The sequence below is a fragment of the Chrysochloris asiatica genome, unplaced genomic scaffold (assembly GCF_000296735.1).
Source record: "Chrysochloris asiatica unplaced genomic scaffold, ChrAsi1.0 scaffold00390, whole genome shotgun sequence".
NCBI lineage: Eukaryota > Metazoa > Chordata > Mammalia > Afrosoricida > Chrysochloridae > Chrysochloris > Chrysochloris asiatica.
In genome coordinates, this window is record NW_006408908.1 from 1860904 (window position 1) to 1874663 (window position 13760).

Below are 13760 nucleotides of genomic sequence, written 5' to 3' on the forward strand. Positions count from 1 at the left end.
TTTCCGAGGCTGTAAATCTTTACGGGAGCAGAAAGCCTCATCTTTCTCCCATGGAACAGCTGGTAGTTTCGAACTGCTGACCTTGAGGTTCGCAGTCTGATTCATAACCACTACGCTACCAGAGCTCCTTAATGCTAGCCAATTAGAAGAAAAGAGGGGAACAGTCTGCATTCTAGATTAGCCTTATAAGTTTTAAATTCTTATGTGTTACTTTTAGACTAGGCTAAAAAACATACCTAAAGCCACATGAAAATTGCCTAAACTAAATCATGCCTTTCAGGATTCTAGCTCTGATGTTGTCCCATAAAATCATTTGGTGACAATGAACAGGATCAGGAGTCAGGACATATGATTTTAATTGCAATTTAAAGAACATAAATAAGCATTATTAATTGTATTTAAATGACCATTTCTTAAAAAACAAACAAACTCAGGTATTTAAAATACTATTTGCACAACCTCATTTACATGATTTGTCCTCTGAAAATTTAGCCCAACCACTAACTATTGTATCTCCTTATTAATAATCTTTTAACGTGCCCATAGAAATATGATTATACCTTACTAAATGGGGTCAGAAAGATGTCTTTGTGGGTGGTATTTTTTTTAGAACCTAAGTACAGGATATTTTGTTAGTATTTAACAAGCAGAGAAAAGTGAATTGATACAAAATCTAATGAATTCGGCAATTCTGTCAGTCCCACTGTGAATGTGAGTAAATCACGCTGAGTCTCAGTTTCCTTATCTCCAAATAGGGAAAATAATGTCCAACTTACAGAGCCATTGACAGACTAGATAACTTGAAGTGCCTGATTGAAATGATAGCTATTAGTCTTTTTCCACAGTCACACAAGAGTATACCATTAACAACCATAGTAGCATTATGCAGTGTGAACTAACTGCAGGAACTTGTTTCACTATGTAGTATTACTGCCATATGAAATAGAATCAGATCACATTCTATGGCATGATTAACAGTTGGTATGGTCTAGTAGAACATCACTAGTGTGGGCATTTTAAATATAAATATGCTGATAGTGAACAAATCAGTGAACACATCTGGAATTCATAGAGAAATAGTATGGTATGGTGCGGAGGAATTCAGAGGAAGTGTACAGTAGGAATGGTGCACAGTTGATTATGTGCAATATGACTTGCTCCTGCTGTACCCATGCAGTTATGGCCCATTGACAACAACACTCATTCTAGCCTAGTTTGGGAGTAACCTCAGAATCCTTCTCAACAAAGGAGTGTGAACAGCGGTCTACCACCATCTCGGAACTAAAGCTCACATCCTCTGGATCTGAACAAATAGAAGCATAAAATGGGGTGGGGAAGTAGCCAATGAGAAGGAGTGAGGCCAGAAATAATCCAATGAGGAAATGACAAGTTTTTGGAGTTCTCTTTGTATGTTTTAGGGAAAGGCCATTCATTCATTAAGACAAATCAACACACAATATTAAAGCATCACAGCTTACCTCTGCTTCTTTCTTTTTTTGCATCATTTTTTGGGCCTCCAGTGCTTTCAAAGTGCGATTTGATGCAGGTTTAGGAATTTGAATGATAGCTGCTTGGATTTTGGCCATTATTTCATTCTGACGTCTTCTGCCCAATCGTTGCTGCATATCCCATACACATGAGTAACTCGACTTTTCAGAGTAATAGGCAATGCTACACACTCATAGATCCATATACTTTAAATATATAAACTGTAATTAAAATTATCAACTGGAGCCCAGCAATTAACCACTGACTTAGTATTGCAGTTGTGTAGTGTTGAAGCAGAGGTCCATATGACTTGCTTTAAAAAATAAGATAATCACCAGGTTTTGTGTATTGAATGTAACTCTGGGTGGTAATGGGAATAAATCAGGGCATCCCAAATACAGAAATGTATAATTCGTTCCCAGGCCTAACCTTTGACATGTCCAGTCATGAGATGCCAAAAAAGAAATATCAGTCCAGGAGATTGTCTCTAGGAGGGCTCTGGTAAGCCCAACAAAACTGGCAAGTGTCCCAAAACCTCAGTCATGCTTAAACCATCAGTTCAGGAATGACCTCAAATATATACTAATTTATGAGATAATATTATTGGATCATCTCTCCTGTCTGTAAAAACAACAATTTTAAGAAGAATATAAACAAGAGAATCCAACAGAAAGAAATGAAAAATCAGATATAATAACAATGTTTGTTATTTTATCTGATTTTGCATTTCCATTTTCTTATGTAAGAAACATGTGAAACAAATGACTTTACACTTAAAGATTTAGAGTAGAATTATGAAGACCATCTGTCACTATATCCAAATATAATAAATTCTAATTTACCACTATAAAGACAACATTTATAAATACTTTTAGGTATTACTTTCTACTATTCCTTCATTTCATTTTCCAAAATGTGCTATTTAATTTTACTGCAATATGTTTACCTTTTTTTTTTTTTTCAATCAGGATACCCAGAAAGACATAATGTTCTACCTTTTGTCCTTTTCGATACCTATGATCATTTTTAGCGTAATTTAATTAGGACTGTTTAATAGTGTCCTAATGCCGCCTTTCTTAAGAGAGGCTTTATGACACCATTACATTTGGCATATCATCCAGACAGGCTTGTTCCATATGAATTAGAGGCCTAACACTTAGTCTCAATGTTACTTTCAAAGAGTTTTGTCCCCTTGACAAATGCCAAAAGAGAAGCAAGGCTGAAGAAGAAGCAATCCTTTAATCACCATCTGGCAAATATTAGCTCCTCATCCAGTTATCTTATTTAGCTGACTAAATTCAGCATGTATTAATTGCTTATCATTCTAAACATATTAATTTTTGAATGATTTATAGTGTATTGAGAAGAACTGTAAGTATTTTGCCTATAGTTTACACATTCCAAATGCCCAGCCATCTGAAATTCTCTTAAAAGTCTTTAATAATGCAAATCACCATTATCCTCTCATGTCCTTAAAGGCATAGGAGATCAATAAAGATTTTTGGAGAAATTTGAGATGAGGCTGGGAGTTGGTTAATATGAGAAGCGAGGGCCAGAAGAAGTAAAGAGACATCCAAGGTGGCTTGAAAGGAAGTAAGCAGAGACTCACGCAGCATTGCCAGTAAGTGAGAGATGAGGCGAGAGAAAAGAGAGACAGACAGAGAGAGAGAGAGAGAGAGAGAGAGAGAATGAGAGCGCAAAGAAGGCAAAGACAGGAAAGAGAGGGAAACGTGTCCACTCTGTCTCTCTCCATAGTGCCCAACAGTCTTAAACCTCTGTCAGAGTAACTAATAGCAAACTCCCCATTACTAAAGCATCTGAAGCAATATTTCTACCAAGTCATACTCACATTCCAGAAAACGGTAGTTCCAGTTCTTAGCCTTAAGCAGAGGTGATAGTCAGCAAAAGCGAGGTGATAGTCAGCAAAAGCGAGGATAGAGAAAAGGGGATTCATGAAGGGGCAGGGCATGAGTTACGCATCAGGACAACCTAGCTTGTGCTACATTTATGCTTATGTGATGTGTACTATAGGCATAAATTGCTAACAGCATACTATGTATTAATCAATTTCCAGAAAAATTGCTTTATAAAACCTTTTCGATATTAAAATGTCTTTGTTCTTCCTTGAGTTTTTGAAATCGTTCATTTTTCTCAAATTGCACACGGACACGTTCTTCTTCCATGTGTTTGTATTTTTCCTGGAACCTGTGTGTAACCCGCATCAGATTGAAATCAGTTTGACGTGGTATCAGGTTTCTAAGTCTCTAAATGAAGAAAGCATTTCAAGAGATTCTGGTATTAGAGAATAAGGAACATAACTGTCATTAGAAGAACATATATATTTGTCATCAAAGTAAAATTTCTATGAATTACCATTGTTGATGGTTAAAATTAACTAAAGTCCTATACCAAATCACTCATAGCCTTAATTGATAGCAATAAAAAAAAAGATTTAAATTCCTTATTATAATATATAATATATATTTAATGTAGCGTAGTGGTTACGAATTGGGCTGCTAACCTCAAGGTCGGCAGTTCGAAACTACCAGCGCTTCCGCTGGAGAAAGATGAAGCTTTCTACTCCCGTAAAGATTTACAGCCTCGGAAACCCTGTGCAGGGTCACTATGAGTCAGAACCGACTCCACGGTACTCAACAACAACAACAACAACATATAATATATATAATTACATAATATATAATATATATTTAAATTCCTTATTATACTATATAATATATATAAAACTCCAGATATGGTTTTAGAGTTCATAATTTTTGCAGTGAGTTGAATTTTCAAAGAATAGCATTTGTATTCTTGGAAATACATTTTCACACAAGAAATGTTTAGGAAAACCAGTGGCATCACATAAGAGAGAATGTAAATCAGATTATTCTACTCATTCCCAGATATTATGTAGAAACATGAAAACTTCCAGTGCAATGGAAATGGGCATGCAGAAGCTCAGGAATATGAACTCTTGGAAGGGGTTATAAAGGAGACTACAAAAACATGGCTAGTGTACTGCTCTAAAGCTGGATCCAAAAATAACCCCCTTACAAGTCAATTTAATAAGTAAACACAAAATTAAAACAAAACAGGAACCCTTGTACAAATCATTTTTGGCTCTTCTCTATTAAAATCCCTTTAGTAGATATTGTCACTTACTCCAAAGAACATGTAAAAACTTTTGAGCTAGCCTAAAGCCCTTGCACACCCACCTACTCTTTCCATTCAAAATAAATGGTCTGGCCTCCATCTTGACAGAGGCAATGCAGATGTGAGCTCTCTTAAAGTCCTACAAATACCTGTTAAAGATATTGCATAGCCTAATGCTTAAGTGTTGGTTTCTAGAGTCAGATAGCCTAGGTTTGAGCTTCAGGTCTACCACTTACTAGCTGCATGAACTTGGACAAGCTACCTAACCCTTCTGTGCCTGTTTCATCATTTACTAAATAGGAATGATAGTGCCAGTCTCACTAGGCTATTATAAAGATTAAGTGAGATAATACATGTATGCACCTAGGACAGGGCTTGCTATATCACTGCATGCTTTCAACACATTTTGTTGTTGTTGTTAAGTGCCGTCGAGTTGGTTCCGACCCATAGCAACCCTGTACAGGGTTTCCGAGGCTGTAAATCTTTACGGGAGCAGAATGCTTCATCTTTCTCCCGCAGAGCGGCTGGTAGTTTCGAACTGCTGGCCTTAAGGTTTGCAACCCGATTTGTAACCATTACGCTACTTTAGACAATAAACACCTGTATCTACTCTATCTGGTATCAAAAAACAAGTTGTGTTTATTTTTTCTTCAGATAAACGTTCCTGCACCTGAATCACTGATCGTGCCATCTTCCTTTCTTACCCAGAGAACCTCCTGCCAAGACATGTGCCTCACATCAGTCTTTCTACCTCCTGGCCACTCTTCCTTTTCTCAGTCAACATGTGGTCCCAGTCTACATGTTTATAAAACAAATACATACACAACCTTATGCCTCCTGGGAGCATCTCTCTTTCCAGCTACAGTTCTCATATTCTGTTTCCCCTAACTTCTACATTTCTTGAAAGATAGTATATGCTCCCCCATGTGTCATCTCCAATTCACTGCAACTCACTGCAATCTGGTTTTTATATAGGAGGAACCAGTTCCTGGAGAAGGATATCACGTTTGGGAAAGAGGAGGGTCAGAGAAAAAGAGGAAAAGCTCCAACGAAATGGATTGGCACAGTGGAAGCAGCAATAGACTTCAATGTAGTAAACATTGTGAAGTTGACACAGGACTGGGCAGTGGTTCATTCTATAGTGCACAGGGTGACTATGAGTCAGTACTGACTCAATAGCACCTAACAGCAACAACATATTCCTGAAACATGTTGCTCTCTCTGAAATGTAAACTCTAAGATGGTTGGCGATTTCTGGGTGGTATAAATGGTGAAGCACTCAACTACTAGCCAAAAGGTTGGTGGTTCAAACACAGACATGCCTTGGAGCACAAGCCTGGCAATCTGCTTCTAAAAGGTCACAGCCTTGAAACCACTGTGAAGCAGTTTGACTCTATACACACATGAGGCTCACCATGAGTTGAAATCCAACAAGAAGCAAGTTGACTTATCCTGTAATGTCCACTGTGAAGTGTCTCACATGAAGTAGAAGCTCAATAAATGTTTGCACAATGAACGACTGACTGAAAGATAGATTGCTCAAGACCAACATAATACCCAATAGATTCTTGAAGCACTTGCCAATGTTTACATAGAGCACTTTCCTGCACACTGTCTTACTGAAGCTGCACAAAGCCTTACTCTGTGGCAGGTGCAAATAATTATACTCAATTTTAAATTTCAGAAAACTATTGAGGCCCCAATTTTTTTTTTTTTAGTGACTAGTCCAAAGGTAACCAGCTTGTAAATGAAGGAGGTGGGATAAAACGCAAAATGATGTGGCTTCAACCTTAATCTAAGTTTTAGTTCTCTATGGGTGCTGGCTCATTCTGGCACAGGCTCCTTAGGATGTCCATTAATAAAAGGCACATTTGAAAATGGAGGTGGTCCTCACATCTGCTGACACAGTTGCTTCGTAGGTTACACTGCAACCTTTTAATTACCATCATTTCTATTTCATGTTTTATGTCAGTGAGCTCATCCTAGACTGCAGCCTTTGAAACCCTATGGGACAGTTCTACTCTTTCCTAGAATGTTGTTCTGAGTTGGAATCAACTTAACAACAAAAGGTTGTTTTGTTTTATTTTGTTTTTAATCAGTGTAGCATGTAGCATTGCCTTTGAGGCCTGAACAAGGTAATAGACATTGTTTACCATAGGAAATAGCATAGAAACTGGAGAGTTTCTAAACTCATCAACTAAAACATTATATCAATTAATCAAAACACACTTAATGAGTACTTGCAATGTTAAAAGCTTTAAATTAGGTATATTCCTGAAATTTGAGGCACCAAGAATCTTGTGAGGGCATCTGACAAACAAGTAAAGGATAATTTACTAACAGTATTAGGAGCAGTGAGCGAGAATTACCTGTACCCTAGGAGTTCCCAAGGAAGAAATCATGCGTACTAGGAAGACTGTGCAGAACGAGATGGACTAGAAAAGTTTTAGGGAAGAAGAGATATGAGGAGAGACGAGGAGGGTGAATTTCGGTGAGAGGAAAGAAACTATCGATGACAAGCCATGTTTAGGGCAGGCTGTCATTCAATGTAGAAAAAAGATAGAATTTCTATTAAATACTAAAAGGAAAAAAAGGTTAGGAAGACAGGTGGAGACCGTTTATTGAAGGGCCTTGAGTGTCCATCTGGATTAGACAAATGAAACAGATTATTTGTGAGCAGAAGAAGCAGGAAACAGAAGTAGAATTTAGGGAAGATTAGTCAAGCAGTTGGTTGACCTTTAGCAGAAAACCTGAAGACTGGCAGCCATGTTAGCAGGTTCATGAGGCTCTATGAGCAAATCTGATAGGAGTGGGAATGGAAAGAGATGAGACAGTACTGGGAAATATGAACAAACAATTTAATAAGTAATTGTTAGTATGGATAAGAAACAGAGCAGTATCAAAAAGAGGTAAGTGAATTTAAAATATTAGCTTAAAGTAAAATCCAAGAAGGTCCAATAACATGTATAAAGAACATAGATGCCACATGGAGGCCCCTTCCAAAGTGCAGAACCACCATTACTCCTTTTTGCCAAGTTTTACATTGTGACAAATACGTTTCTTTTGTTCCTCACCTCTCGAAAAGCCTCACTTTTTATGTTTTGAAGTCTTATTAGAGGTTGCATGGTTTGCATTTCCGATCCGGTCATTCCAGTTTTCTTCTTTTTCTGAAGAGCAATGTACAATTGATATAAAAGCTTTGTCGCTACCCCAGGCTTTTCGGTCATGATGCCCTGGGCCACATTCTGATCAAACTGCACACCCAGTAGTTGAAGGGTTGGCTCCAATCGAGAAAAATTATTAAGCTTGGCACTTGAAATCCTAGGTATTAAAAGTATTTACATAATTAGACACTGGTATTGCATTACAACAAATTAGCAACAAAAATAAGAAGCAAGATTATGATCCAAAATTTTGTTCTTTTAATTATATCATTCCTCCCTAGAACCAATCAATAATGTAGATACAAGGATTATTAATTATGTCTGACTCTCTTAACTCCATGCTTTTATTTCTCTTGAAGGACTAAACTAAGATGCATTAGTAGATTAGTTTTATACATTTCTGCTCTAATTTGACTATATAGTTTCTACAGAAAGTCAACACAAATCTAGATTTTTTATTAAATAGAAAATCCTACTGATGGTTTTGATTTTTTTTTTTTATTTTTACTTCAGAGAACAAAATTTCAATTCAAATGTCCATTTATTTAAATGATAAAAGACTACAGACTGAAAATAGTCCTAAATGTTACACTAGCAACTCTGACACGATCCTCTCAGGACTATTAGAACTATAGATGCTATGTAATTGAATTAATTGTATAATCTTCACTCTACAGTTCATATTATAAACTTAATAATCAAGACTTTCTAATTAGAGGTTGTATTCAATTTTGAATGATCTGTTACCAAACTGGGCTCAAATTTTAGAAGAAATTCATTAATGCATCAATTTACTACTTAAATTTTCCAGTTAGGAAACATTTATTAAATAGTCACATATATTAAGAATTTGTTAGTGCTAGTGCGTAGTGGTTACGAATCGGGCTGCGAACCTTAAGGTCAGCGGTTCAAAACTACCAGCTGCACCGTGGGAGAAAGATGAGGCTTTCTACTCCCATAAAGATTTACACCCTCGGAAACCCTATACAAGGTCGCTATGGGTCGGAACTGACTCGATGGCACATAACAACAACAACAACAACAGTGTTATAAAGGTGAGGAAGACACAGTCCCTGCCTTTGAGGAGTTTATAATCAGTGGAAAAAATAGATACAAAAACAAGAAATAATAAATTGAGTTAAGTGTTTTAAGATACACCCAAAAATAATCTAAGGTTGTTAATAAGCCTTAGAAATCTAGTAACAGATAGTAGGTAAAGATGCTAGATATATTTTCAATTCCTACATCTCCTATAATCAAACTGGATAAAAGTATCAATTCTCACACAAGTGACTGGCCAATGTATTCATTACTTTAACTTCCTAATGATCCATAATATTTTTTAATAGAAAAAGTATACTGAATATTCTTGAATGTAAGTCAAGCACACCTCTGCCAAACCACTCCATATATCTCAGAACAGTGAGAGTCTCCATATAGTTGAGTCCTTAATTTTATGGGGTATTCACTCAGTTACTTCATTTTAGACTATAAACCTATGTGAAGAAGATACAATGATCTTCAATGAACTCATTACATTTTGTAAGCTGTTCTTGCAGCATCTTCACAATTGTAAGCTTAGAGAGCTCATTTAATAGAAAAGGAAAACAGTTGAGATTTTTAAAGAGGAGGTTAAAAATGTTTTGTTTTGGTTTTTTTTTTGCTGTTTATTATTGAATTGTGAGAGTTCCTTATACATTTTGGTTACATTACCATTTGTTTTTGTTGTTGTTAGGTGCTGTTGAGTCAGTTACGACTCATAGTGACCTTACACACAACAGAACGACTGGTCCTATTTTATCTTCACAATTGTTATGTTTGAGCCCACTGCTGCTACCACTAAGTCATCCCATCTCCTGTTCACTGATCCTCCACTTTACAAAGCACAATGTCCTTCTATAGGGACTGGGTCTCCTGATAACATGTCCAAAGCATGAAAGACAAAGCCTTGCCATCCTGCCTTCCGAGGATAATTTTTTTTCTTAATTAATAAAGTTTTATTGCACATCTCCTACACACCATAATTGTTAGGTACTGACACCAATGATTTTAAGATTTTTAAATTTTTTTTGTTACAAGAATATGTTAGTACTAAAGAAAATTTGAAAAAGAATATCTATACTTTCATAATCCCAACATATTAACATTTTAACATATTCCTTTTGTTGCTGTTGTTAAATGTTTTTATTGTGAAGCACTCAACCAATCATATTTTGTTTAATTGCAACTATTGCAATCCCTTCCATGAACCACGGATATTTGCTTGCATTCCCTCTTTTTTCTTTCTTTGATTTACACAAAAACACTCAGGAATATATAATCGTTTAAGCAATCAAGGGCACATTTTACAAGCCAGTCTCCTGGCCTCCAGCACACAGTCTCTTTCCATGAGTCTAGAGTCCTCAGCTGCTCTATCTCTCCATGTCATCATCTCTGTCTCTGTCTCTGGTGTCGCTATTCTCTGGTTAGGATCCCGCATTTTGCTCATGCTCTTCTCTAAGGAGAATTCTTAGTTGTACTTTTTACAACACAGAATTTTTTTTTTCCCTTCTGGCAGTCTGTATTGTTGTTTTTAAGTGCTTTAGAGTCGGTTCCAACTCATAGCGACCCTGTATAGGGTTTCCAGGCAGTCCGTAGTACATTGAATATTTTTCTTCAACACCATAACTCAAATGCATGGATTCTTCTGTACTGTTGCTTGTTCACTGTCCAACTTTCACACATATATGAGGCAAATGAAAATGCCATGGCTTGGGTCTGGTGCATCTCAGTCCTCACACTGACATCTTTACTCTTGAGCACTTTAAAGAGCTCTTTTACAGAAGATCTGGCTAATGCAATTCTTTGTTTGATATCTTGATGGCTGCTTCCATGAGTGTTGATTGTGGATCTGAGCAAAATGAAATCTCTGACAACTTCAATCTTTTCTCCATTTAGCATGATGTTATTTGTCCAGTTATGAGAATTTTTTTTTTCTTTACATTGAGGTGCAATCTATACTGAAGGTTGTAGTCTTTGAACTTTCTCAGTAAGTATTTTAAGTATTTTCCAAATTTCTTCTCAGTCTGTTGCTAGATTTTTCATTTCTTCCTAAAATATTTTGATAAGTATTTTTTAATAACTCTGACAATCACAAGATTTAGCTAATTTATTAATTTTCTTTCCTTTAAAGTTATTATTTTCTGTGTTTTGCCTTTCACAGTGGGGTCTATGTGTGACCTAAAATGAGAAGGTAAAATAGACCATGTTTTGAAGCTGACTGTGAAAGAGCAAAGTTGGATCAATAATGTGCTTTCATATTTCCTGGAGAAGCTCTTTACATTCCCTTTCTATCTTCCAACCACAGCTGACACATCCTACCCTTCCCATCCTTGGAATCCTATGTCTTGCTCACTAATACATATTTGGAAAGTTGATCTTCATAGCCACCTTGGGCTCCAGAATTTAACTCTCTCAAAAACACACTTGCGCACGCGCACACACACACACACACGCCAACCCATGGCCACAGAGTTGATTCTGACTCACGCTGTTGTTAGGTGCCATCTATTTTGGTTCCGACTCATAGTGACTCTGTACAACAGAACAAAACATTGCCCGTCCTGCGCCATCCTCACACTTGTTATGTTTGAGCCCCTTGTTGCTGCCACTGTGTCTGTTCACCTTATTGGTGGTCTTCCTCTTTTATACTGACCATCCACTTTACCAAGCATGATATCATCCTTCAGGGATCGGTCCTGTCTGACAATAGATCCAAAGTATGAGAGGTAAACACTAGCCACACTGGCTTCTATTTGTTTGTTCTTCTTACAGTCCATGGAACTTTCAATATTCTTCTACAACACCATAATTCTAACCCATAGGCTGAAACTCTTTACACAAATAGACAGCCTCATTTTTCTTCTGTGGAGTGGTTGGTGGGTTTGAACCATCAACTGAGCAGTTAGCGGTCTAAAACTTAACCCACAGTACCACCAAAGCTCTTTTCCAGAGGTTACAGACAACATAATTCAGGATCAAGAACCAAACACTCCTCAGCTCCAAATTTTCACAAAGCTTAGTCTTGCACTCCAAGCAAGGGGAAAACACTCCCCCTCTATCCTCACTTGCACCATGTGGTCCCAGGATGCAAAGAATGCCTATACATTTTGTGGCTCAGTTACCCTTTAAGGTTTAAAAAATGTTTTTATTGGTTGACCAAAGAATTCAGGAATTATAAGACTTCTCTATGGAAGTTTTTGTACATATTCCAATTTATTAACCCATGAAAATTTGGGGAACAAAACTGCATTATAAATGGTGAAAGACAGTTCTTGTCACAGCACATGCTCAGTCTGTGCAGCACAAGAACCAACAGTTGTTTTTGAACAAGGAGAAACCTCTGGGATATCTTTGCTCTGGAGAAAAAGCATATGATGTAAATGATGACCACTGAGAGAATAAGGAATGTATTCTGGGAAATGTTTTCACCCTCTCAACCTGGAGTCCTTATTTACCAAGGGATTACCTTTCTCCTGCACTGCTTCCCATCTGGTAAGGGAATACAGCTTCTTGCAGGTTAAGTAGACACTGCCCTCTTAGGGATACACTTGCTTATGTTTTTTGTTATTTTACTTTTTAAAAACTTATCCACTAGGGTCTGGTGAAAAGAGATGGGGGTAAGATTCTTATGATTCAATAGTGAGTAATTGTTATCATAACTAATTAGGACTGTCACAACTGTAAAGGTAGAAGTTTTGTAACAAAAATAGGGGAGTAGTTAATCTGACACAGAGGACCCTAGGACCATCAAGGGAGAAGAGCACAAACAGAATATGGGACTCTATCCAGAGAAGCAGTGACACCAGAGATGGAGGCAGAGATGGGGACATTGAGAGAGAGAGCAACTGAGGATTCTAGACTCATGGAAAGAAAGGGACTGAGTGCTGGCAGCCAGGAGGCAGGCTTGCAGAATGTGCCCTTTGGTTGTTTCAATTATTATATATTCTTGAGTGTTTTTGTGTAAAACCCTCCACACCATCCACACACACCCCAAAAAAACTAAAAACAGCGGGAATATACAAATAAATAATACATAAATAAATAATCCACTAATTTTACCCTTTGGGAAGGACTAAAGAGATTCAATAGCAGAGTTCTTTCAGAGAGACAGATGAGCTGCTCTTAGAATTAAATTATTTCCAAGACACATAACTTCAAGTTATCATTAGCCTATACTTAATTTTCAGTTTATTTTAAATTAAATACACTAAATATATTTAGACAAGATCCTTAGTTCATGAGCACTGGAATAGCACAGTTACCTAAAAATAGGTTTTGTCAAAAAGATCATTCCTCTACCAAAAACATTTTGAAAGGGTCATACCCATGGATTTACTGATCACTGAGCATCATGGTGATGCTGTGGTACAGGCATTGGGCAGCTAATCACAAGGTCACCAGCCATTCCACAAGAGAAAGATGAGACTGTCTACTCCTGTAAAGACCTATAGTTTTGGAAATCCTATATAGGATTGCTATGAGTCAGAATGAATACGAATGTAGGAAAATTGGGAATTCTCAAAAATGAAATGGAATACATAAACATCGATATCCTAGTAATTAATGAGCTGAAATGAACTGGTATTGGACATTTGAATCTGACAATCACATGATTTACTTTACTATGCCAAGAATGACAAATTGAGGAGGAATGGAATCACATTAATTATCAAAAGGAACACATCAAAATCTATTTTGAAGTACAACACTATCTGTGGTAGGATAATATCCACCCACCTACAAACATGACCAGATAATACCACTATTATTCAAATTTATGCATCAACCATTAAAGCCAGTGACGATGAAACTGAGGAATTCTATTAACTTCTTCAGTCTGAAATTGATCAAGCATGCAATCAAGATGTATTGATAAACACTGGTGATTGAAATGCAAAGGTTGGAAACAAA

The 13760-nt window shown here is 36.9% G+C and overlaps 1 protein-coding gene across 1 annotated transcript in view; it reads right to left on the reverse strand.

The window, feature by feature from the left end:
* The window catches only part of SPEF2 (sperm flagellar 2), a 366767-nt gene that overhangs the window by 310122 nt on the left and 42885 nt on the right, over positions 1–13760 (reverse strand). Inside the window, 3 exon segments of the mRNA XM_006876554.1 lie at positions 1479–1619; positions 3582–3752; positions 7719–7965. Of these exon segments, the coding sequence (XP_006876616.1) occupies positions 1479–1619; positions 3582–3752; positions 7719–7965 (559 nt within the window).